At 40.1% G+C, this 26,167-nt stretch overlaps 4 protein-coding genes across 5 annotated transcripts; 2 read left to right on the top strand and 2 right to left on the bottom strand.

Moving 5' to 3' along the window:
- The first annotated feature begins 226 nt into the window (after positions 1–226).
- On the top strand, positions 227–5,858 carry wbp2 (WW domain binding protein 2). Of its 2 annotated transcripts, none has more exons than XM_087784311.1 (8): positions 227–404; positions 1,672–1,780; positions 1,866–2,001; positions 2,710–2,802; positions 3,282–3,434; positions 3,521–3,643; positions 3,853–3,929; positions 4,927–5,858. In XM_087784311.1, exons 1-8 carry the CDS (start codon positions 346–348, stop codon positions 4,972–4,974), a joined length of 798 nt encoding a protein of 265 aa, XP_087640437.1. In that variant the 5' UTR covers positions 227–345; the 3' UTR covers positions 4,975–5,858. The 2 variants fall into 2 exon arrangements, with proteins under 2 accessions (XP_087640437.1, XP_087640438.1); XM_087784312.1 differs by having other exon boundaries at positions 3,309–3,434.
- A 58-nt stretch (positions 5,859–5,916) lies between these two features.
- trim65 (tripartite motif containing 65) lies at positions 5,917–10,803 on the bottom strand. The gene is made up of 7 exons (XM_087784306.1): positions 10,245–10,803; positions 10,093–10,188; positions 9,773–10,003; positions 9,181–9,349; positions 9,025–9,114; positions 7,583–7,800; positions 5,917–7,513 (listed from the first exon to the last, which is right to left on the bottom strand). Exons 1-7 carry the CDS (start codon positions 10,650–10,652, stop codon positions 7,205–7,207), a joined length of 1,521 nt encoding a protein of 506 aa, XP_087640432.1. The 5' UTR covers positions 10,653–10,803; the 3' UTR covers positions 5,917–7,204.
- Positions 10,804–11,846: 1,043 nt separating this feature from the next.
- mrpl38 (mitochondrial ribosomal protein L38) lies at positions 11,847–15,346 on the top strand. Its single transcript, XM_087784315.1, has 9 exons — positions 11,847–11,962; positions 12,862–13,050; positions 13,132–13,263; positions 13,324–13,526; positions 13,599–13,671; positions 14,624–14,669; positions 14,726–14,884; positions 14,947–15,083; positions 15,156–15,346. The coding sequence occupies exons 1-9, from the start codon at positions 11,878–11,880 to the stop codon at positions 15,290–15,292; spliced, it is 1,161 nt and encodes a 386-aa protein (XP_087640441.1). The 5' UTR covers positions 11,847–11,877; the 3' UTR covers positions 15,293–15,346.
- A 4,545-nt stretch (positions 15,347–19,891) lies between these two features.
- fdxr (ferredoxin reductase) lies at positions 19,892–25,967 on the bottom strand. Its single transcript, XM_087782869.1, has 12 exons — positions 25,806–25,967; positions 25,245–25,342; positions 24,574–24,669; positions 24,071–24,193; positions 23,890–24,003; positions 23,711–23,812; positions 23,443–23,550; positions 23,244–23,328; positions 22,113–22,312; positions 21,882–22,053; positions 20,380–20,553; positions 19,892–20,287 (listed from the first exon to the last, which is right to left on the bottom strand). The coding sequence occupies exons 1-12, from the start codon at positions 25,879–25,881 to the stop codon at positions 20,157–20,159; spliced, it is 1,479 nt and encodes a 492-aa protein (XP_087638995.1). The 5' UTR covers positions 25,882–25,967; the 3' UTR covers positions 19,892–20,156.
- Between the last annotated feature and the right edge of the window lie 200 nt (positions 25,968–26,167).

The raw sequence follows: 26,167 nt of genomic DNA on the forward strand, positions 1-26,167 counted from the left end.
ACGCAATAAGAATATACATCAGTTTGTATATGATATATGATAATAATAATAATTTACCTATTTAATTAAATAGAACCGACTAAGATATGCACTGCAACAGAATAGACAAAATGTGTCTACCTTTGTTATATTTTTATCCCTCATTTTTTCCCAAAAAAAGTCACGAGTCTTTTTTTGTTGTTGTGTCGTGACGTCACAATGACGCGTCGTAAAGCGGAAGAGCAGGTGCAGCCCTGAAGCTAGTAGCATAAACACCACAACAAACGTAGTTACGCGACTCTCCGAGGGGCTTCAACGTTTCCATCCGTAACGACACAGGGGACTCGAGGACAGACTGGACCCAACATGACTCTGAACCAGAACCATTCGGAGTCTGGCGGCGTCATCGTCAATAACAGCGAGAGGTAGCTGAAGAAATAACGGGACATTTAATACCCCGAGACACTAGGAAATGATGACGCTGCAGAAAAATACTCTGGAAATGTCGGGGTTTAAATGTGTTTTAAGATCGTAACAACATCATATAATGTGTGTACGTGTGTTGGATGATGCTAGTATTAAATGTAAGCCTACTTTAGTAGACATGGGTCGGGTTGCGATTGTGAAAGAAGTGATGAAAAGAGTGTTTAAATTATGTAGTTTTTAACCAGTGCGTTCATAAGTCATACTGCTGTTGTGACACAGTTTGATTCTTTCAAATGATTCAGGTCGTGTCTCAGAAAGACCAAAAGCTGTGTCATGACACCATTTTAGTCTAATCTTGTTACTGTCTTTGTGAGCAATGATGGCTGTGCTTGAGTGTAAAGAGAATGTGCTTTTACATAAATGACATTTACTTACTTACTTACTTAAATAGAACGGATTGTATGTGTGGATTTTGCACTATTTGTGTTGGGAGTAGTATCTTGGTGAGTGTGTATTGGTTCACAATACACATAATCTTTATGCTCCAACACCATTGCCATAATGAATAGATAGATGGATCGATTTTATTGACTCTGAAGATCTCCTTTGGGAAAGTGGGTTCCCAGTTCACAGCGGACAGTGGAAGGTACAGCAAGTTTCATAAAAACAAGTCCAAGAACGAAGGGCAAACACTTTGTGACTCTCTCTAGTAGAAGAACTCACATTTCCCCGATCCTTAAAACTCTGCATTGGCTGCCAGTTTCTTTCAGGATCCATTTTAAAATCTTACTTTCAGATCTATTCATGGTCAGACTCCTCCTTACATCAGTGATCTGATCCAGCCTTACACCCCAGCTCGGGCTCTGAGGTCTATGGATCAGAATCTACTGATCCTTCCTGAACACGCTTCTGGACCAGAGGAGAGAAATCCTTCCACTCGATTTTATGATCATTTAACACCTACACCAAGTGTTAAATGAACTCCTCTTAAATGCAATACCTTTCAGTATACTGGCTATATCAAGCGTGTACTGTACATGTCATTATAAATATTATCTTGGCACAATCCTAAATGCGTGTAAATCTAAACATTGATGTTCTCTCTTGTATGTCAGCAAACTAATAATGACCATTTTTGTAATTGTGTCAGTTTTGGAAATAACTTAGTAGTGCAAATAGTTTATTTTTAAAATCAGTACTAAATTGTTATTGCGTGATGTTGCTTTGTTGTATACTGATGTGTTTTTGGATGCTCTGTGTCTCCAGTGTGCTTATGAACTATGATCACGTGGAGCTGGTCTTCCTTGACACTGATGGTCTTCCTGAAGCTTTGAGAAAAAGCAAGAAAGGCAGCGTTTACTTGACTCCGTACAGGGTAAGAATTACACACCACTTCCATATTTTTGTTTATTATATATAAAAAAAAAAGTTTAAACCTTTATATGTTATTTGCCACTTAGGTGATCTTTGTTGCCAAGGGCCGTGATGCACTTCGCTCTTTTATGATGCCTTTCTACCTGCTGAAGGGTTGTGAGGTGAAACAACCGGTACTGGGAGCAAATTGTATCAAGGGCATCATCAGCGCGGAGACAGGAGGTTAGTACTGTACTCAAGGCTTCTTAAAATAAACTGTATTATTATTATTATTATATCCTAATTAGTAAGTTCCCAATTGATTCAAAAGGAAGATAAAGTGAAATTCTTTAAACAGCCTTTAACCTTGTTCTGTATCCATCTTGTCATATTCATATGGACAGCACAGGTGGGCACAAATACTAAACTTTAAATAAATAAACTCATGTTGTCATCAATTTTACCAAAGTAATATTTGGTGTCACTTACTTACTGGTCGGCATACATTATGAGAACTATTAGGAGACTTGACTCGGATGCTTTGGTGGATATTTTGATGGACAAATAGTGTTCCAAGATCAGTGTTTTTCAACCACTGTGCCGTGGCACACTAGTGTGCCTTGAGAGATCTTCAGGTGTGCCGTGGGAAAATATCAAATTTGACCTAATTACTCAAAAATCATTATTTATCTCCAAATAAAAGAGAGCTGAGATTGGCTCTGTTTGTCAATCAGTTGGTTTTTGGACCAATTGGTTGATGTGCAGTCGTAAAAAGAGATCTATATACTACCATTATTTTTAAATTTTGGGTGGTGGTGTGCCTCATAATTTTTTTCATTGGAAAAAGTGTACCTTGGTTTGAAAAAGGTTGAAAAACACAGTCTTAGATGATACATAGTTACACCGAACAACGTGATGGTTTGCAAGCTGACGGTCATGTTTTTCCTCCAGGTGGCTGGGAGGGACGTTCCAGCTTCAAACTGATCTTCACTGCAGGAGGAGCCATCGAGTTTGGCCAGACCATGCTGCAGGTGGCCTCCCAGAGTAAGTATTTATATTTTTATCTCATAAGAGCTTCCATAGAAGCGGGTAAACCTTACCGGAGTTCAATTATTAGCATGAGTGGTACTAAGTGGTCGTGAACATTTTCACTCTGATGGAAACCTAAGCTGGATCAACTAGTTTACGTCTCTCCATGATCCACCCGAACGACTACATATAAACTCTCTATTTTTTTTATTTGAAGTCTTCATTAGTTGTTGGTCCATGTGACCCCCAAACCGCTTTAAAGCACTGGGTTGGAGACAGCGGTTGAATTAATTTCCATCATGGAGTTAGTAAGTGAAGCTTCCAGGAAGAGAAAAATAACCCAGCATGGTGAAATTTTTTACCGTTGGGATGGAGCTGGTGACCCTTTAGTCAAGGGGTCCCGAACCATTTTTGCACCACGGACTGGTTTAATGTGGGAATTATTATTTCTATTCAGAGTTTTCTCCATTTTGACTTCCCTGTCCTCTTCAAAGTGTCTAAAGGTCAGCCGGTCACTGCAGGTTTTGGCGGATGTCCCTCCTTCATGGCAAACGGCGCCTATGCGTACCCTCCTCCACCCCCGTCCAATGGCATGTACCCTGGCGGACCCCCACCTGGTTATTCCTATGCCAACGCTCCGCCAGCAGGTATCCACCCTGCAACAGATATTATTTACCTTCTATTTTAACTCTGAACTTTGTTTTACTGAAGTTCAACAATCTTTTTTTTTCAGATGGCTTCTACCCAGCGCCCCCCATGTTTGACGGCTCAGCAGCGTACATGCCTCCTCCTCCCTATTCAGCTCCTCTCGGCCAGCAACCGCCACGTGACCCCGGCCTCCCCTCTTCATCTGCAGGTGTGTAAACCACTGTTTATTTTACTAATTACGGATTTTTTTTAAAATATTTTGTTATTTCTTGGAGGCAATTTCTTGAATTCATCTGTCTACATTTCTTTACTAATCGTATGACACTGATAGACTAACATGAGTATACTCGCCTCTGGTGAGAGAAGAAAATGATGGTTATATCGACAACATATTGAGATCTAACCTTCTCTTGACAGCGGAGGCCAAAGCTGCCGAGGCAGCGGCGAGTTCAACTGCAGCCACGCTACCACCTACACATGTTTATCTGCCGGAGGTGAGCATCGTCACTTTGTCAGCAGCTCCACTTTGTCCTGCACTGAACAGTTGGATTTTATTTAAACAATCAAAATCAATATTTTGCTCAATAAAAATAACTTTTAATTAATTAATCAATTCATGAAATTCTGAAAAGATTTATATGTATTAATACATTTTAATTGAATGACTAAATATTAATATTAATTTAAATAAAAATATTTTTGATACAATTACATTAATTGAATGGATTAGATTGGTTTTTAACAGTATTTGTATTTAAAATTTCCACTACATTTATGGAGTGTCTCCATAAATTCAATCTTAAACTTAATAAATGTATTTGTGTAAACAAGAAGGAGCTGTCTCGTCTGCAGTTAATACAAAACTCTGCAGCGAGAATTCTGACCCGCTCTAGTAGACTAACTCACATTTCCCCCCGATCCTTAAAACTCTTCACTGGCTGCCAGTTTCTTTCAGGATCAACTTTAAAAATCTAGTTCTTACTTTCAGAGCTATTCATGGTCAGACTCCTCCTTACATTATTGATCTGATCCAGCCTTAGACCCAAGCTCGGGCTCTGAGGTCTGTGGATCAGAATCTACTGATGGTTCCTGAACACGGTTCAGGACCAGAGGAGAGAAATCCTTCCAGGCTGTTGCTCCTAAGCTTTGGAAACGATCTTCCTCTCTCTCTGTGTTTGATGATCTACTGACTCCTTCAAGAAACATATTAAGACATTCTTATTTGTGCAGGCTTGTCCTAATCTTCTGGGACTCCTGTGTTTGTCTTATGTCTTGACCTTTTAGAGTTTTTTAATTTTTTGGTATTTTTAAATGTATTCGTGTCAGCTTGTGACCCTGGTCTAGAAAAGCACTTTAAAAATAACAATTACTTACTCACTTACTTAATAAATTCACTCTTTATCACAGCAAATGTATTATTATTTACAGTTTTAGTTGATTTAAATGATCATAATGTGAAAAGAAAACGTTATTTTTTGCATCTGTCTGCAGGACAAGCCGCCTCCGTATTCTCCCCCCGAGGACAAGAAGAACCAGTAGATCGGCTTTTGTCTTACCGTGAGCATCTTCTCTGATCTCCTGCGACTCCGACTAAAACTCTTCTGTATTTACTTCTGGTTTAATTTTCAAACAAATCTAAATATTTATCATTATGACCGACTGTCTCAGCATCCATCGCCTCGCTCACCGTCTAAATCCAGATTAAATGAACATTAGTTCAACATTTGAGCTAAACATAGTATGTTGTTTTCTATCAGTTGTGTGTACAGATTTTAATATATATGAATAAATATTTTGTCACAGTAGTCGAAGAAGCTTTTCTAACCACGTCGGCCTGAGATTAAGGCAAAAGAGTCGTTGATCCTGGATTTGAGAGCGAGAAGGATTAGCTTTTATAACATGTGATTGCGTAACACTTGCTATGCCACTTAAGCAATAGGTTATGACTGCTGGTGTCCAGTTGAGGGGCTGCTGCCAGGACCACCTAACCGTGGAGTCCTATAGAGGGGGTCGTCTGATTTTTAAAATAGGGACCAAGTCGGTTACCAAACACAAGTTTTTAGTTTGGCTTTACGAAACAATACGTTTGAATAGTTTATGATTGTGTTTCAACATGGACGCTGACTAACTTGTTGTCTGGTGACTTTTGATGTTAATTTTTTGTCAATATTTCCGCGAGCTCCTCGTCATTCTATCGATGTCTTTTTCTTCCAGGCCTCAGATGTTTGAGGCTCTATACTGTCACGTGAAGTAAACTCCTCTGTCTCTAATCTGTAATCTGTGTCTTTGCACTGTCCGAATGCTGCGGCATCCATTTTCTCTCCATGTTAAAAAAAAAAAGAATCTGGAAAAAAAAACATGTCAACTATAGCATGAGCTCGACTGACGCATGTGTGGATTTGATTAAACACTGATCACATGCCGCCTCTGTCCCTGGTATTCTTTTAAGAAAAACAGCCGAGTCAGCAGAAGGTGATTTAATGGTCACTCACCGACATCCAGTCAAGATTGTGCAAAAACCCTCATTTCCCGAAAAAAAAGGTTTGACAAGTAAACGGCTCAGATTTCATATTCCAAAAACCCCCCCAAACACCAAGGAAAACACAACACTTTATAAATATTAAATAAAAGGTTCCATTCTCACTTTCGCACATGAGCTCAAAAAGGATTTCTAGTATTATAGTGACTTTAGTTAAAAAGTGTTTCTCTTCATCAAATACTTTTGATTTTATCACTGATCTGATTTGTGTATTTAAGCGGCTAAATGTTTTGAAATAGTCTAACTTTAAATCTTATTGTTACATTTAAGAGACCAGAACATGTTTCAATGTGTCTAACTAACACTGATTTACAGCAAAACTCAACACTGTTCATTTTTCTTGTAAATACTGACATATTGAATCCATCTAATTGCCTCTGCCAAGGAGAGATTGTATTTAAGGTATGTCCACATGTTATTAAAATAACTCTGAACAGGAATGTTTAGGAAATGGGATTAGATTTTATTTTTCGGATGTTCCATCATTTCATTGGGTTTAAAAAAAGTTTCAAAAGAATTATAATTCACTTGTATGGCCTAAGGCTGCTGCTCCAGTAGCTAATGCTGTAAAAGTTGAGTTCATAAAATATAGCATACAATTGAATAAGTCAAATAACAGATGTCTGTGGTTAAGTTGACAAAATGTCTTATTGTTTTAGGGATTCCTACAACTTGTGATTAAGCAAGTTCAGCACAATTTGTGATGTCATCTTTTTATTCAATTGATTTTTTGCTTCTATGTTAAATTGAGTTAAATTGGATGCAGCGTCTCGTTGCCTATTTAGGCTACTTTTGGTTTCATGTTTACCACTAAAACCTTTTTTTTTTCATTACAATACATAGTGTTTAAAAAACATTACATTTTAGGTATTTTGCTGCTTTAATATCACCTGGTAAGAAATCACGAGTACCATAATTCAGATATAAATACGAGTAAAACTGTGGACAAATACGTGGGAATATATTTATATTAAATTATAGAATATTTCAACTTTTACTATTGGTTTCTTTTTCCTAAATTAGTTCTGAATTATGACACTCCTTTCCTTCCAAAAGTTTGCTTTAAGTACATTTAGAACATTGAAGAGATGATTTTGAACATGTAAAAAAGCAGATATTTGTCTCGTATAACAAGTTTTAAGATAAAGTCATAGACACAACTGAGGTGGATTGTTGCATCAACAAATACTGAGTCACAAGTCAAGAAATAAGTTAAAAATCATGCGTCTCTCAGGTGTTGCAGAGGGTGATGCTGACATCCTCTCCGATCCAGCAGGCAGGGAAGAGCTCCTGCGTGAAGGCACAGTGGAAGGTGTGTAGTCTGGTCTGACCGTCGCCGTAGAAGGTCAGCGTCCCCGCCTCGTAGTCCAGCAGCACGCCGATGCGGCTGTGCTGCGAGTGAGGGGTCAGGATCTCCTGGCGCCCGTTGTGCCAGGCGCTGAGCTGCCGGTCGTTCAGCTGCAGGCTCCACGAAAGCTTGTTCATTCCTATCATGCACTTCTTCTCCTTCTCCTTCCTGGGGATGGTGGCGTAGGTGACCTGCCGGAGGAGGAGGAGGTGGTTTGAAAAATCTCTCTCTGGAAATGAACTCAGCGGGGTTGAACTCACCCCGATGTAGGCCCAGGGCTTGGACACCTCCAGCTCCCAGAAGTGCTGCCCGTGTTTGAAGCCCTGGGAGCAGAGGACCTGCCAGGCATGGTCGAACCTTGACTCGTGGGCTGGCACGGGTCGCGGGCCTGAGGTCAAGTGTTCTGCCCTTTGGTTCTCCTGGGACAGAAACAGGTGCTTGTTGGCCGTGTGGTGGTCAAAGGTCAGAGAGCAGCGGCCTATAGTGGGTGAAGAGATCGACAGCGACAATCCACAGGTTAGGTTTTTTTCTCTTTTATTGAGTTTTGTCTTTGTCTTATACAGTAATGGCCATTGACAGGGAAAATATCACCCAAAAAATGGATGATAAATCAGTGTACTGTGGTCACAACACAATAATAGCTGAAAATGACTTTCACAAGGGAATTCAGGTTGATGGTGGTAATAAAACCAGACCTCACTGGTGGCATCAAGATATTTCCAAACTGGAGAAAATCACTTCTTAAAAAAAGCATTTGAAATATGTTTATGTTATGTTTAATCTTCTACGTCTGTGATTTCACTCCCTTGTTTCCATGAAGTATGACAAGAAATAGACATTTAAAAAAAGCATCTTCATCAACTGTGGAGTTTGTATGATCTCCCACAGTCCAAAAACTTACAGGGGTTGATAGGGAACTTTGGGAAATTGTCCGTAGGTATGAGTGTGTGTGTGAATGGTTGTCTGTCTTTGTGTGCCCTGCGACAGATTGGCATCCTGTCCAGGGTGTCCCCTGCCTATCACCCTATGATACTGGGATAGGCTCCCGTGACCCCGGTAAGGGATAAAGTGGTAGAAAATTAATTAATTAAAAAGTGTAATTTTATTTTTTAAACCGGTTTGTTTTGTTTCCGGGTTTTTAAACCTAGAAATCTATGGTGAAACCAAAGCATCTTTTAAAAAATGATTTAAAGTGCTAAAGTTTAAGGTTTAATGTTTTTGATAGTGAGAATATATTTACCCCCAAAAAAAGATTCCAAAATAGTGCAGAAAGGTAAAATTAACTGTTTGGTTTATAAGTTATGACGATGACCTTATTTGTCCTAATGGGCTTGCCGTCATTGACAGGTTCGTTTTTGGGGTTTAATATGTCTGTGTAGATTCCCACTCATCCAAATCAAGGTTGTTGTTGACCATAGAGGAAAAGAGCTTCATTTTGGAGGTGTTAATTGGGATTAATCTAAATTAAAATTTCATTTATTTAACCTTTTTAGAGAAATGTACAATCAATATGGTCCAACACAACCACACATCGCCTCCAAGACCGTGTAGTGTCATTTAAAAAGTTGTATAACAAAGTAAAATCAGATTTTTAAGAATAATGTGTTTGCATGAATGGACGGTATATTGTTATGAGAGATGCAGTCCAGAATGGCCAAACACTGCAACCTGATTGGTCGTGAGGTCGTAAGGGTTCACTTACAGGAGTTGAATCCTTCCAGTACCCCAGTCGGACAGGGAGCAGCTGGACTTGGTACGACAGCCAGGACTGGCCTTTTATCCAGAGGAGAACCTGGTGAGCATCGACAGCGTCAGACAACAGACCGAGCAGCTTCAGTTCACATGGAGTCAGTGTTACCATCTTTGTCATGACCCACAGCTGAGCTCATGGCTTTCTCCAGGTCCTCTGAGACCAGCTTGGATACCCGACTAAGAACCTCCGTGATGCTGTTGAGTCTGTCCTGGATGTTTGGGGTCACATCGGTGGAGATGGTCTTCAAGCATGGGACCTCCACAGTAATGGACTCCTGAATCAACAGATCATAGTCAAACTTTTTTTTTCTTCATGAAAACTGTTTCAATATTCAACATACTTTAAAAAAGTAAATCAAATAAAAATAAAAATATTTTAGCTTTGTAATAGTTCTTTTTTGGTTAATACTTTAATAAAGAGTGTATAGAATAAAATAATTCCATTTTTTATTTTTTATTTACTACAGCTACAATGAAATTGTAGGGGAGCTCCCGCAATGACTGAGGACGAGAGGATACAGTCAACGATCACAATATATTGTTGCCACTGTATCGCGATACGCAGCGTATCTCCAGATTCTTGCCAATTAACTCCCCTAAATGTAACATTGATGATTAAATGTTCTTGTCAGGAAGAGGATTGGATTGGAGTTTGTAAAGAGAAAGTAAGTTTGTGATGACAGTTGTTTTTTTCCAACCTTGATGAGCTCCGTGTCAGAGAGCTGGTGCAGAGCTTCAATCTGGCTCTGGCTCTGTTGCAGCTTCTCCATGTTTTCCTTCATTTCCATCAGTCGCTCCTCTCCCCCTGAGATCGCTGCCACCTTCTGCTTCTCCAGGAAGAACTCCGTGGCCTCCTGCTTCTCAGCCAGGACTTTGATCAGGCTCGAGAACTTGGCGTCGACACATTTGGAAGTATGTTGGATGGTCACCTGGTTTTCATGGATTTTTGAATCATATACATTTTTTGTTTGTTTTTCCTGCTGATCTGGAGAAAAATGTTCTGATTTTTAAGGCTCACCTTAGCTTGAGCGATGTTTTCTGACAATTCATGGATTCCTTTCTCCGTCTCCCGGATCAGTTTGTCCACCTCTTTGCTCTTCCACTCCAGCGACATCTGAGGAGGTATCTCGCCTTAATATCTCAATTCAGTTGACATTAATGTAAACAAACCTTCTGATTGTCTCGCTCCGCCTCCAACAGAACCTTGTCGTGTTTGACACACTGAAGGATTGCGCACTGACAACAAACCGACATCTTGTCATGTTTGCAGTAGTAGACCAGAGGCTTCTTGTGTTGGGCACACAGCGGCACGACTACGTTTCCTTCACCTTCTCTTGTGCAAGATGTGCTTTTCGCCGCCTCGGCCAGGACCGACTGAAGTGACACGTTCCTCATGAGACAAGGTCTGGTAGTAAACTTGTGATTGCACAGCGGACACTGAGGTCCGATGTCGGATTTGCTCTTCGTGTCCCAGTGCTTGGTGATGCAGTTTCGACAGAAGGTGTGACCGCAGGGAATGGTCACAGGAATCCGAAAACATTCAAGACATATAGAACAGGTCAGGTTTGAGTTCTCCATCACAGAAGTGTGAACGTCTGTAGAATGAATAAGAAGAACTTCAATGACACATTTTTTTATTTTATTTATTTTTTAACAATTCTAACACTCAAAAAAAATTCTTAATGACATTATTCCACCACCTGATTATTAATTTAAAACATGCTCTTTTTGCGCCAAAGGGTGGAATCATTTTTTCAGGAGGAGACATTTACTGCATCAGAAAGGCTGGTCCTTATCTGAAGGTCCACCCAAACAGAAAAGCAAAATCTTTATCATTTGGAATTTGTAAAATAAAATAATAACATGCAAAATAAATCCTATGATTTGTCTCGTGGCTACATATGTCAAATTGCATGTTGACAGTTGTTTTTTTTTGCAGACAGCTAATAGAAGTGTGTGTTTGAAGAAGACAAACGTGTCAATATTAAGTTCTCTTTTCCAAAACATGGGTGTGTCATCTTATTTCATTCTTTTATTCTGTACCAGAAAAAAAACAAAAAACATGTTGTGTTTACAACATTGGCATTACACGATTCTATATTTAAAGACTAAACAAGCCTTTATAAAATAAAATAAAAACTAGACTCTTATTTGCTGTTACATATGAATGAGTGACACCGTTGGATGTGGAAATCTCAAATACAAACTATACTGAAGAAATGAAACTAAAACTCAACCCGTCTTGGACGGTCACACGGATGCTATGTTGGATCGTGAAATGAATGAACATTTATACTCGAGGCACAAAAGAACCATCGTCTCATAAATTCATCTCACAACAGCAACGCGAGCTGTTGTTTATATCGCTTTAGTGTTTGCTAGCATGAGCCGAGCGAGGCTCGTCAACACAACCAGATGAATAATGGATATAATTCATATATCGATGATCGATTGACCCGGCCTTTGTTTTGTTTTTTTCTGCCTGTATTTGTATCTAGAATTGGACGAAACGTCAACACTCACCAGCCCAGCATTGATTCTTATGCACAGCATCCGACGGGTCGTCCCCCGTGATGACGTCACCATGATGCGTTCTAACGCGTCGGGAGATCGTGGACATAAAATAGGAAAACAAGTACTTTAACTTTTGTGCATTTGCGACAATATTTAACGGTAAAAAACACATTTAATTACGTAAAAATGTTATATTTTGTGGGAAGATTTTAGCATTTAGACGAAAAGCAATGCGGGAAATATTGGTCCTCCCGCACACCGTAGTTATCGCGAGACTTGCTCAGCCAAGATGGTGCTGCGACCTGTCTGCGCTGCGCTCCTGCGGAATGGCACACGTTTAGGGGTCAATAATGTTCGCTTCTTGTTCACAACAGGTAATTCTTTCATGTTGTTGTCTTAATGTGCGTGTGTGTGTCGTGACCAGGTGTGTGTGTGTGTGTGTGGACACGCTGTCCGTAGACCCGCTGGTCTAGAGAGCGACACCGACGACAGTGACCTGCTCGAATAATGCTTTAATTTCAACTAAACCTCATTAAATCAAACACTTTCTGTGTAAAAAATAGCAGTTATTAATGTGTTATAACGTAACAGCATTCGTTTATTGTTATGTAACTTGTTCATTAAGTTGTTAAATAGCTTTTTTGTATTTAAAATAAATAAGTATAACCTTCTTATTGTTGACAAATGGGATAAATTCTAATGATATTGCAGATTTTCCAATAGATTCTTCATTATTAACGTGTTTGTGATAATCATTTTTTTAAGGATACAAGAAGAGATAAAGGGAACATGTTTGATAATAATTGGTGAAATATATACCAGTTAAAATATGTGGTAAAAGACGACAGAATAGGATATAATCTAAAATGTATGATCAAACAACAACATTGTTTGGACACGGCTGTTTAAATTCTGTTTTGTGTCTCAATATGATACAAAAACAATTAATTAAGAATAAAAAAGTAAGAAAACCATTAGTTCAATAAATAAACAAGCATAAAAACTAAATTGGATTAACAATTAAAATGGGAATATAGATTTATTTCAACCAAAATACTAAAAAAAAAAAGGTTTTTGGGGGTCAGAGGTGTGTGGGTGTCATTTTCAAGTCATTTTTGGGGCGATCAAGGAAGTTGAATGCAAAGAAGGCTGATTCTTATACAAAAAACAGTTATACCATTGCACATTTTTAAAAAGCTGCTTTACTCTAAATGCATTTTTGGACCTTATTCTAGCCAAAAATATAACAATGATTTATTCCCCCCCCCTCCAGCGGTCCTCTCCCGCAGGACGCCGCCGCTGGGGCCGATGCCCAATGAAGACATCGACACGTCGGACCTGCAGTCGCTGGAGAAATACCGCACCTACAATCGTTACATCACACACGCTGAGAAAGAGAATGACAAAGAGGTCTGGTGGAAGACTTACCAAGGCTATGTTAAACAAGCGGATCCCGAGAACGGTGAGAAGCCGCCTCGTGACGCAGATGTAAGATGATTAGTTTGCTGGTTCTAATGTTCTAAGTCATTGTTTGTGTTCACAGGTTTGGAGCGAGTGGACATCGGTCTGCCGCTCGTCCGCACTTTGAGAATTAAAGAAACGAGGGAGAGGGCGAGGTTGATGAAGGAGAACAAGAAGAATGTGGATCTGGAGAGGGCGTGTCGTCTGCGCACATGTAAGCGTCGTGTGTATCAATGAGTCCAACATGGCACCTGACCCGCTCTTTGTGCTGCAGTGAAGATTCCCCTGGATCGGGTTCAGAAGAGCTGGGAGAGCAGCAGTGGCCCGTATCACATAAGGACGCTGGCCGACCACTACGGCGTCTTCAGGGATCTCTTCCCAAAGGCCTTCTTTCTACCTCAGGTTCCACTGAGGATCCACTATAGCCAGGAGTCCAGCGGTCAGGTGCATTATGGGAACGTTCTGACACCCTCCGAGGTGAGTGTTGTTTTAAACCAAAGTCATCAAATCATTATGTGTTTGTTCATTTTGTTGACCGTTGGCTTGCAGGCAGCTTCGCCCCCACAGATTAGTTTTGAAGCAGAAGAGGGCTCTCTGTGGACTCTTCTGCTCACCTGTCCAGGTAATAACAATAATAGTAGTAGTAATAATAATATGATATCTGCTGAAACTTATTTAGATGATTATAATGATTATAATTTACTTAAATACAGTTGGTTAAAAATATGGATGGAAAAACAACCAAATATAAGAACCAAATTATAACAAAATGCACCATAGGTAAGTAAGTAAGTTAGTAATTTATATTTATAGAGCACTTTTCCAGACCAGGGTCACAAAGCGCTTAAACAATCAAAACAATACTCAATAAAATATATACTTTAAAGGTCAAGATAAAACTGAGAACAACACAGGAGTTCCAGAAGTGTGTAAGAAAGTATCAATACAATTAGTTTTATTTATTTATTCATTTTTTTTGCGCTTTCAAATTATGTTTTCTTTCTATTATATATATTTATGGTTCATATTAAAAATAAAAAGTATGTATAAAATTCAGAAATATGTATTTTAGATTTTCAATCAACATGCAACTATTTACAAATGTTCTTTCAAATTTGTGAGGCCCCGGCGATGAATGAGGATGAGAGGATACAGATTTCAAACATGATGTTTGGTGTGCAACTCCAGAGTCAATTACTCGAACAATATTACATATATGCATTACAATATATCCTACTGTATCGCCATATCTTAAGTATTGTTCTTGCAAATACGCACCCCTACTTAGTGATGAGAATGAGAAATAAACAGAGCAGATTTACTGCAGAAAAGAAAGAAAAAGTTAAAACGATTAATAAAATAAAATGATCTACTTAATGATGCCATGTTATTACAAAATACTTTTTGTAAGAGTTATACACCGATGTCATGTCCTTTTTTTGTGTTTACAAAACTGGAAATAAAATATTCTGATTCTGAAGTTTCAGTGATTTAATAAAATAAAAGAAAACTTACATTTTGATGCTCCACCACAAGATGTCACTGTTGCTGAATAATCGTTTATCACGTTTCAGACGAGCATCTCCAAGACAGCGGTTCAGAATACGTCCACTGGCTCATGTAAGTGTCACAAAAACTCTGCGTTTTTCCTCGTGAACACGTTCTTGTGGCTGCAGAGGGAACATCCCCGGTGGAGCGGTGCCGTCTGGAGAGCAGCTGTGTCACTACCTGCCGCCCTTCCCTGTCCGGGGAACCGGCTTCCATCGCTACGTCTACGTCCTCTTCAAGCAAGACAGAACCATCGACTTCCAGGAAGACGCGCGGCGGTCGCCATGGTGCGTGTGTGAAGACGGTGACGTGGATGTCGTAAGTCAAGTAACGCTCCGTGTCTCCTCAGTCATTCTCTGGTGGATCGCACCTTCCAGACGGTGGAGTTCTACAGGAAGCACCAGGATCACATGACCCCTGCTGGCTTGGCCTTTTTCCAGAGTCAGTGGGACGAATCGGTCACTAAAACCTTCCACGACACGCTCGGTGAGTTTTCACGTGGAGGATGAAACTCCTTAAGTTCAACTCTTAAGACAACATGATGTGTTCTATCTTCAGACATGAGGGAGCCCGTCTTCCAGTTCATCCGTCCTCCGGTCTACCATCCGCCGCAGGTCAAGTTCCCTCACAAGCAGCCGCTGCGCTACTTGGACCGCTACAGAGACGGGAAGGAGCACACTTACGGAATATACTGAGGATGATGCACATGATCATGTTTATGTCAAATTAAATGCATTTTTACAATTCAAGACTCATCGTTTTTTCCTCTGACTGTGAGAATAAATTGAAGGTGTGTCTGCATTTTTCAGAAATTCATGGATGTTCTTATCATTTTGACCTGAAAGTAATGGTTATTTATAAAGCGCCTTTCTAGACCAGGGTCACAAAGCGCTTTAACAATTAAAAAACGATACATGGTTAAAACTATATACTATAAAAGGCTAAGACAAACACAGAAGTCCCAGACTGTATAGTTAATATGAATTACCCATTCATTGGTTACATGGTTTATGATTTACAGAATTCCTAATATTTCTCCCTCCATCATGGCCTTCTTTCCATTTCCGTTACCTTTTTCTGGCCTTATAAGTTGGTCTTTATAATTCATGAAAATTGCTAAATGGTTAATGAATATTTATATAAAATTAAAATTAAAATATGGTAAAATAAATGTAGGAAATAAATGTTGAAATACGTGAAAACTTGACAAACAAATGGCATGAATTTCAAGAGCATGAACAAAAAATGTTCTCGACCTAGAACAACTAATCACTATAGGATTTAAAATATAAAAGTTTAAAATCAAAGATGCCGAATACTTTCATTTATTGACATGTTACAAATTTGGTTGTTAAATGTCTCAACTTTTGAAGATACAAAAACTTGTTTTTTTTTTTATCTTAAAACTGAAATATGTATTTCTTAAATTAAAAGACATGATTGATATCACCATCGACATCAAATCTCAAATATTCCGCGATGCACTTGAACGCACCGTAACGGACCTTGAACGTTGAACAGGTGGTAGATTCCAATCAACCAATCAGGGACGAGCAATCACTCGCAAACAGCAGCACCTGTGTGTTGTCACGAATATAAAAAACCTCTCAGAAGGTTCTGCTCTCAGAAGCTTCACTCGCTTATCTCACAAGGAAGATGAGGGCCTCAGGTGGACTGTTGCTGTGTGCTCTGGCTGCACTTCTCCGTCCAGGTGAGAGAATTGAAAGAAACAAACTTCTCTCCGTCACCTGCTGATGATGTTTACTCTTCTGCAGGGACTTGTGTCCCACTTGCGAACGAGAAGACGCCGCAGAAGACTGTGAAAGGTAATGTTAAAGGTTGCTTTGAAAAATGAGTCCGATATTAATTCCGATCCTTTTTTCTTTTAAAGAGTCTCCAAATGAGATCTCCATAAAGAAGGCTATTCAGCTCCTCCAGTCGATGGAGTCCATGTTGAAGCAGCAAGGTTGGTCTAACTTTACATAATCCTTGCTTTCAAAGTGAGGCGTGAATCCGTTCACATTAACGTCTTTGGTAAAATTGTAGTAGGAATACATTTTGTAAGTCAAAGATGTTCCACAGCAGGACATTTCTGCTACTCCAAGGGCACCATGTGACCCGTGGGGCTACCATCAGTTTGGTACACTCTTCTGAATTAACTTGATTATATATTAAGCATGATAAATGATATTCCTTCAAAAAACAATCGCATTATTCTTCAATAAACAATGTGACAACAAGGGGAACACAATAAGGTTATTGTTTAAAAAATATATCTTTGGCAATCAATGGCATCTTAATGGAACACAAACTTTCAATGTTTTATTTGATAGACTTGTATAAAGTATTCTTCCTGTGTCAAATATAGACATGTGTGCAGTATGCATTTGAATGTTCAAACTTTAAATTGCTTTAATCACTTTTAATAAAGATGGTCTAAATGACTTATTTCAACTGTCAATTTACAAGTATAATAAAACTTAAAAGATTTAATTTGTAATGTTTTGCTCAACTGGCAATGGCTTTATAAAAGTATTCGCATCGTTTGAACGTTCTCAAGGACTGTAGCGATTGTGTTTTTTCATTTAAATTGGATTGAAAACCAATTTTTCTGCAGTTCACAAAACTGCATTAAATGTTAAGACGCAGTGAACATGAGCCAACAGTTTTATTTGGCTATGGATGTATTAAGAGTAGTTTTGGAGCATTTAAGCACCGTTTTTATGATGAAGAAAAAGGATTATAACAAACTTGTCATTAATGTAACTTGAATGTATTGCTCTATTAAGACTATTTCAAAGAACTTTTACCCTGAATAGTGTTCCCCAGCTAAATGTTGTGGGGCATGCCCACACCTGACCCTAATTTAGCGACGCCACTGGAAATTCTTAATGTCGCAGGCAACAAGCTGCATTTTATGCTTATTGTAATTTTCTATTTGAGCAAAAGGGGATTGGATGAGGGTTTTGTGAGAAGTATGTTTTGTGTTTTCAGTGCAACTGGAAACCAATGAAGTGGAAGAGGAAATTTCAAAGCTGATATCGCATGTCTTTAGTCAACCGAAAGAACAGGCCCACAACACTGACCAGAATAAAGGCAACGATGCCGACGTCCACTCTGGCCTGACCCACGACACTGGTACTGAAGGCAACGATACCGACGTCCACTCTGGCCTGACCCACGACACTGGTGCTCAAGGCAACGATACCGACGTCCACTCTGGCCTGACCCACGACACTGGTACTGAAGGCAACGATACCGACGTCCACTCTGGCCTGACCCACGACACTGGTACTGAAGGCAACGATACCGACGTCCACTCTGGCCTGACCCACGACACTGGTACTGAAGGCAACGATACCGACGTCCACTCTGGCCTGACCCACGACACTGGTGCTCAAGGCAACGATACCGACGTCCACTCTGGCCTGACCCACGACACTGGTACTGAAGGCAACGATACCGATGTCCACTCTGGCCTGACCCACGACACTGATCAAGGCAACGATACTGACGTCCACTCTGGCCTGACCCACGACACTGGTACTCAAGGCAACGATACCGACGTCCACTCTGGCCTGACCCACGACACTGATCAAGGCAACGATACCGACGTCCACTCTGGCCTGACCCACGACACTGATCAAGGCAACGATACCGACGTCCACTCTGGCCTGACCCACGACACTGATCAAGGCAACGATACCGACGTCCACTCTGGCCTGACCCACGACACTGATCAAGGCAATGATACCGACGTCCACTCTGGCCTGACCCACGACACTGGTACTGAAGGCAACGATACCGACGTCCACTCTGGCCTGACCCACGACACTGGTACTGAAGGCAACGATACCGACGTCCACTCTGGCCTGACTCACGACACTGATCAAGGCAACGATACCGACGTCCACTCTGGCCTGACCCACGACACTGATCAAGGCAACGATACCGACGTCCACTCTGGCCTGACCCACGACACTGATCAAGGCAACGATACCGACGTCCACTCTGGCCTGACCCACGACACTGATCAAGGCAACGATACCGACGTCCACTCTGGCCTGACCCACGACACTCATCAAGGCAACGATACCGACGTCCACTCTGGCCTGACCCACGACACTGATCAAGGCAATGATACCGACGTCCACTCTGGCCTGACCCACGACACTGATCAAGGCAATGATACCGACGTCCACTCTGGCCTGACCCACGACACTGGTACTGAAGGCAACGATACCGACGTCCACTCTGGCCTGACCCACGACACTGATCAAGGCAACGATACCGACGTCCACTCTGGCCTGACCCACGACACTGATCAAGGCAACGATACCGACGTCCACTATGGCCTGACCCACGACACCGGTGCTCAGGGCAATGGTACCAACGTCCTCTCTGGCCTGGTGCAAGATTCCTACGTGAGTGCTGAGCTGAAGAAAATATTGCAGGGAATAAAGGAACACTCCAAATCGTATATTTAAATAAAAAAATGTAAATGAACTTACTGGATTTTCTTGCTTATTCACGATTTTATTTTCTGGTCAACTGTTTATAGAATGGGTCAATGTTTCACATCAGTTACAGATTGCGTCCGCTAGTGGGTTGATGCTTGGGTCTATCACTTGTTTTAGAATGCAGGATTCCTGCACATGTCACCGGGTGAGTGACGCCTCTAGAGGTCTTTCAAAATACAAAATTGAAGGACAAGATTTCGGACACTTGGGCCTCTCTGTACCAAAGGTCGGTTGAAGTGAGTATTTTATATATATGGCTCAAATGATGAAAGATGAAGATCGGTTTCCTACAGCACTTTGTCATTGCTTTCCTCGTATTCATGGGTTCCCACCTTATCTAGCTGAGCTTGGAAGACTGCTTTGGCACACCTGGTTGCTTTAATGTGGCTCTCTTCCTCCAATGTTCCATGTGGTCATTGTTGCTGCCAAAGCCATCTCTGCAATGTTGTACACGCCCCACTATATCCCGGTGTGGATAGGTTGTCTTTGCATCAGCATGCTGCTGATAACCAGATATCAAGGTATGTCCATTTCACCGGTGACATGAGCCACGTCAGCTTCACCAGAACCTTGTTCATTCGTCCTGTGCTCGCCTCATTCTTTGCATTTGTGTTTCCATTGCAAGGTCTTCTACCATAAAGTCTGCCGATCAGGCATCCTTCACCCAGGAAGTGTTTTCATTTTTGTAGCGTTAGCCTTGAACTCTTGGATTGTAAAACAAGTTCTTAAAACCTTAGCAACGTTGTCAAGTTGGTATCATTAACGAAACTGTCAGACCTTCAAGTTTGGTTTTAATGAACCATTTTTCTGTTAAAGCATTTTGGGGTTTAATATCAGATCAGAGTTCATTGATGGAGCTAAACATTAGCTCTGAGAAAATGAGAACTTTTTAGGTTATGCTTTTATTATAAATTGAAGTGCATGAGGACATAATACAGCATATACTGGAATATTTTATAAATTACTGCACTTTCCTTTGGGGTTCTGAACATATTGGACAGAATATTTACTATGAAAACTTGGAATACACAAGTATTGATCACGACTGAGCCACTTTCAGCATCTCCTCCACGGTCAGCAGTTTTTCTCTGGGTTTTTCTGCAATTTCACCACGTCTCACTTCAAGGCGATCGATCTTCTCCCAGTCCGAGAAGCTCACTGGTGTCACTCCTAAAGGAAAGCACAGCAGTTTAGCAAAACTCTTCCATTATAGGTGTAAGTCAGTGGTCTTTCATAAAGTATGTTACTATTGTATCCTGTACCTTTTTCTTTAAGCAACGCGCTGATACTTTGAGCTCCAGGTTTGGCAACAGACACGTCCACGACTCCAGAATCCATATCCTCTATGATGGAGCGGGCTGTGTCCAAGCTGTTATTCATGGTGGTGGCGATCACTCCGGTGGGTCCGGTCTTGAGCCAGCCACTGCAATACAGACCTGAACATACAGCCACGCATCAGCAGAGTTTTTTCAAACATCAGAAATTATAATGTTGAGCATTAGATACGACAAACGATGCCCTGATTACGAAGCCAAGATCATTTCGGACAAACGGTTGGCATCTGTATTTCAAGTAACCTTGCTTTATTAAGACATAAATAAGAAATAATTATTTGTAAACTGCCTTTCTAGACCAGGGCCACAAAACGCTCGAACAATCAAAAACAATACAGTTAAAATATATACTTTAAAAGGCCAAGACACATAAGACAAACACAGAAGTCCCAGAACATCAGGGAAAAGCCTGCACAAATAAAAATGTTATGTTTCTTGAAGGAGTCAGTAGATCCATCAAACACGGAGGGAGAGGAAATTCGTTCTCCAGAGATCGTTCTCCACAGACCTAAGAGCCCGAGCTGGGGTGTAAGGCTGGATCAGATCACTGATGTAAGTAGGGGCCTGACCATGAATAGTTCTGAAAGTAAGAACCAGAATTTGAAAATGGATCCTTAAAGAAACTGGCAGCCAGTGAAGAGTTTTAAGGATCGGAGAAATGTAAGTTCTTCTACTAGAGCAGGTCAGAATTCTCGCCGCAGAGTTTTGTATCAAATGCAGGCGAGACAAATACTTTGGATACAAAAATAAACTGTTACAAAAGTCTAAACGAGAAGACACAAGTACATGGATTACAAGCTCCAGATTGTGTTGTGACATAATTTTCCTAAGTTTAGAGATTTTTCTCACTGATAACTCCTACACATTTTCCATCGTCGATGGTTCCATCTCACACAATTTGTTAAAATGGGTTATAATCAGGTGGGCCAAACAAGACCAGCCATTGTTTATTAGAACATTGGGTGAATCTTCTGCTTTTGTACAACTTTTCAATGTAATGTTCCTTCGTGAACTCCCCAAAAATATACTTAATGGACATCGGCAACTTTTGCTCAAAGGAAAGAGTGGCACGGCCACCTTGAGTACTACCTGTGATATTCATCATATCAACTTGTTTCTACTGCTGTTGTTGTGTAAACGAAGTCTAAATGAAAGGAGGGAAAGTGGTTTTATGAGGGCTTGAAATTGAAAAACGATGACTCCCTTTTGACACTAACAAAAGACATGCTCTATGTGAAGAAATGTGTATATATTGATTTCTTTATAGAGTCTTCTAGAATTACATTTAATGCCTCTGTCTTAATTTGACCTTTTGTTCGGCCAAACACTTAGAGCAGGGGTGTCAAACTCAAACACACAAGGGGCCAAAATATCTTAGCAGTCCAAGTCTAAGCCGGTAAATCTTTTATGTGGACTGGACTTTATTTTACCTGCTACTTGATGAACACGGCCCATAATGTTTGGGACGATGGCTTTGCGGGAGTCAAAAGGCACTGATGGGTCAATGGGAAGACTCTTGTAGCCGATGCTGCTGATAACCAGACCACATGGGATGTCCTCTACTTCACCGGTGACGACGGCCTGGGCAGCTTCACCAGAACCCTGTTGATAAACACGTGGTGAGCCACACTTGAAACCAGGTACGAGTCAAACTCTTGTACCTCCAGGTTGTTGAGCGCCAGCCTGATGCCTGTGGTTCTGTTGCAGCCGGAGTCGGAGAGGATCTCGACAGGGCTTCTAAAGAATCTGAAACCCCAAACACGAGACGCTTTGTTCCGCCTTTCTAGCTCCTTCTCATCGGGAGGTGCCAGAGCCGTTTTCAACATCAGCTCGATCAGACGCTTCCGTGGCCTCGGAACATCTTAGGAGTGAAAAACATGCAGAGGTCACTACAGTTAGTCACACGAAACATAAGTTTTATTTTAATCTTTGTTTGCTCTTGATTGTATATTATAGAGAAAGTAAAATTAAGATATCCACAGCTTAAACACAATAAACAATTTAAATGAATGCTTACTCAAATTCACACAATATATAACAATAATACAGACAAACCATTGATCTACTTCCTAGTACCTCTCAGTATTACATATGAATCTAAATAAAATATCAGACTCCTCAAAACCTCCTTTTATACTACATTAAATACATGTATTTAATGTCAAAACCTTTATACATTTTACATGTATTAAGATTTGTATTTTCCTTTTAATAATATTGTATATAATAGATTTTATTTAAAAGCAGAGACTCAAGGTCGATTCACAATAAAATCACATAATACAATAAAATCACAGGATAAAACAAGATAATAAAACAAGATGGTAGCAGCGGATGAAAGAGGTTATGAGTGTGAGGGACAGGTGGGTTTTGAGTTGGGATATTGTGGAGGTGAAAATATGCAGACCGGATGCTGTTGTTAATGTTGGATTGAAATGAAAGTGTACTGTACAGACTCTTGACCTGAGGGGAGGGGGAAACTGTCAATTTTGGATTTGGTGCCAATGAGGAGGATTTTTCTGTTTTATCTGAATTTAGTTTGATTAAGTTTGAGGTGAACCATGATTTGATTTCTTTTATATATTATGTTTCTGTTAAATATTGACTATAATTCTCATGAACCATCTCTCAGTAATTTACTCATAATTACTAGTATTGATGAAGGTTGTTAATGGTGCTGATGTTTTTTCTGTAGAAGGACAATAAAAACTCAACAAGGTTTAGTAACTCCTACTAAGTGACAGGTGAACCAGGATCGGGCATAATGACCAGATATATTAGTACAACGTTACCTTTCAGGGCCTCAGAAACGCCTTTAAAATCTGCCTCGATCATTTGAGGACGTGTGTCTTGAAGGTTCACCATCTCCCTGAGCTCCTGTTCACCAGACATATAAAAACATTCTCAGTCGGATGATTCTATTTATATTTCATTGGGTGTCCAAGCTTCTTCATTTTAAGTGCAGACTTTGATCAACTTTCTGTTACACACCTTTATGGTACAAGCCACTTGCATTGGTCCTCGTCTCCCAACTATCAAGACTCTGCGTACCTGGCTCTCCTTCAGTGCCTGAAGGGCCTGGTCGGTGATGTCGGTCTTCTGCAGACAAACATAATAATTGGATTCATTCATTTATAAGATTTTACTGTAGATTTCGACCAAAGGGAAATTTGCTTTAAGACTTTTCTTGAGGAAGAAGATAAAAAACATTTGTACAAATGTAAGAAAAATCATTCTACAGAAATGTTTCTCTTTTTACCTTTAAAATGTCAACCGGAGAAAGGAGAATCCTGGCGACATCCAAGGCCACATTGCCTTGACCGAGGATGACCGCGGTCTCGCGGCTCAGGTCCGGACTCAGCTGCAAGGACAACGTCAGGGTGAGAAACTATTCCTTTAACGTGTCAGATCATCTCACAGTCAAAGTGTGGCTTTAACCTGACGGCAGCTGGGCAGCCCGTTGTACCAGCCCACGAAATCCTTCGCAGAATACACCCCGTCCAAATCTTCTCCGGGTACTCCCATGCTCCTGTTGCCCTCCGCACCGTAACTCTACCACAAGTCAGTCGACACCACAATGAGAGCTTTAAACAGACGACGAGCTGAAGGTTGTCGGTACCAGTATGACCGCGTGGTAGGCTTGTAGAAGCTCTTCTACGCTCACGTCCTTCCCAAAGTCCACGTTGCCATAGAAACCACAGCGAGCGTTTTTTGCCGTCTGCGAGAAGGTGTTGATGACGTTCTAAAAGGTGAGCATAAAATGTATTACATTCAGACATAAAATCTGCCACACTACTGGTATTTCATTTGAAAAAGACTGATTCGATTTAGAAGTTTTATTTCTACACCTGATTGTGTTGCGTTTTGTCGTAAAACACACCAATGATACATAATTTAAAACAGAAGAACATATTTTTAACAATTCTACAACACAACAGAGACATTTTAATAACGAAATTGAACCAAAGAACCTTCAGGGTTGAGCCCGTTTTCAAGACATTGTTCCCGTCAACAGCCTGCAGTCAAACTGAAGACTATGGTTTAAACTCAATCAGCTAAAAATGTTTCAGCGTGACTCGAAAAATCTAACAAGGATATGAAAACAAAGCGTGATGGAAGAACCTTGACTTCCGGATGATCAGGGGCAACTCCGAACCGGACCAGTCCGAATGGGACCGGCAGACGCTCGTAGATGTCCACTTCCACATCTTTACGAGCCTTACAGCACAATAGGAGAAAACAGCAAAGAAGTATTAAATCAAATATTGTATAGGTCTTATAGAGACAGAATAAATTCTTTAAAAAAAATGTCAAATTTAATTTAAAATAAGAACTTTTTTTTTATATTGTTATATTCAAAAAAAAAAAAGAAAAGAAAATTATATTATATGTTATTAAAGCTTGATGAGAACAACATATTGTCAATGATTTGAAAGATAATGTAAATAACCTCAGATTTCACAGTTCAAAAAATGATTTAAAATAAAAAATATATATATTATATTTAAATGTAAATCTGTCTTTACAATTTAGTTCATCCCTTTCTCACGATATACATCACTTTTTTTTAATTAAGTCCAACATGTGTATTGATATGTTTTCATAAGAAAAAAGAGGTTCCTTTTCTTTTCTCGTTTGTTTTCTTGTACAATTACTTTATTAACATGTAATAATTGTAATGCCTTATTACACACTATCCATCGACCTGGACATTTCTGTGTGGATTTAAAATGTCTTCAGCAATCGTTGTGTCCATTTATTTTTCAATTAAATCTGAATGACTAGAGACTCACCCTGATCAAGTGCTGAGCTGTGTAAAAACCTGCTGGACCACCTCCCACCACACACACCTTTGGGCCACATGACGAGGAAAATGCTTTTTTAGTTCCACCTGAACAAACACACAAACACAAAGTTAGGACAAATATACTCACTTTACACAAACAAGATTGTTTTTGGCAGAACAACACGTTATGTTAAAGTAAATATAAAAAAACATTTTGCCCATCATGAGAACAGTATGAGGGGAATATCTTGTGATGTTATTACACTTAAGGTTGTAAAGACACACGCATTGTGTGCATTTATTAAAAATATCAAGTGATGTTTGAATGAAACCAAGTTTCACTTCAACCAGGAAACTGCTGCAAATATCTACTTAACACGTACTTTGATCAGTATTAGTCACCCCGAAATACTTATTGAGATCTCTTTACTTCATGACACAAATATTAGAAGATTTTAGAGCCGCATCGGTGAGAAATACAGTATCCATCTTTAGAAGACTTCATTTTTCTATTAAGTTTGGCGTCCTGTGAGCGTAAGCTACATGCTAACAAGCGGCGTTGTCTTACCGTATCGACTCGTCCAACGATCTCTACCACAGATCCACGATTTTAAATCTGAAAACAGTATTTTACGAGCATTCATGTTTAGCAAACGCCCAGACCGACCGCTCCTCGCAGCAGAGTTCTGATTCTGAGGGTGGGCGAGATAACGTCGAGGGCGAATGTCAAGGTGAGGTACTTATCTTGATAACTAATACTCTTTGGCAAAGTGACAGCGTTACTTTCTAAACAAACACACGCTGGAGTGTAACACAGAGTAACACTCTTTTCTGACACACACGGTTAAAGATTGAAGGTTGGATTAAGAACATTTGAGCTTTTCATTAAAACTGAGAGGAGATTACATTATTTAACTGGGGACAATTTCA

The sequence above is a fragment of the Callionymus lyra genome, chromosome 2 (assembly GCF_982586985.1).
Source record: "Callionymus lyra chromosome 2, fCalLyr1.hap1.1, whole genome shotgun sequence".
NCBI lineage: Eukaryota > Metazoa > Chordata > Actinopteri > Syngnathiformes > Callionymidae > Callionymus > Callionymus lyra.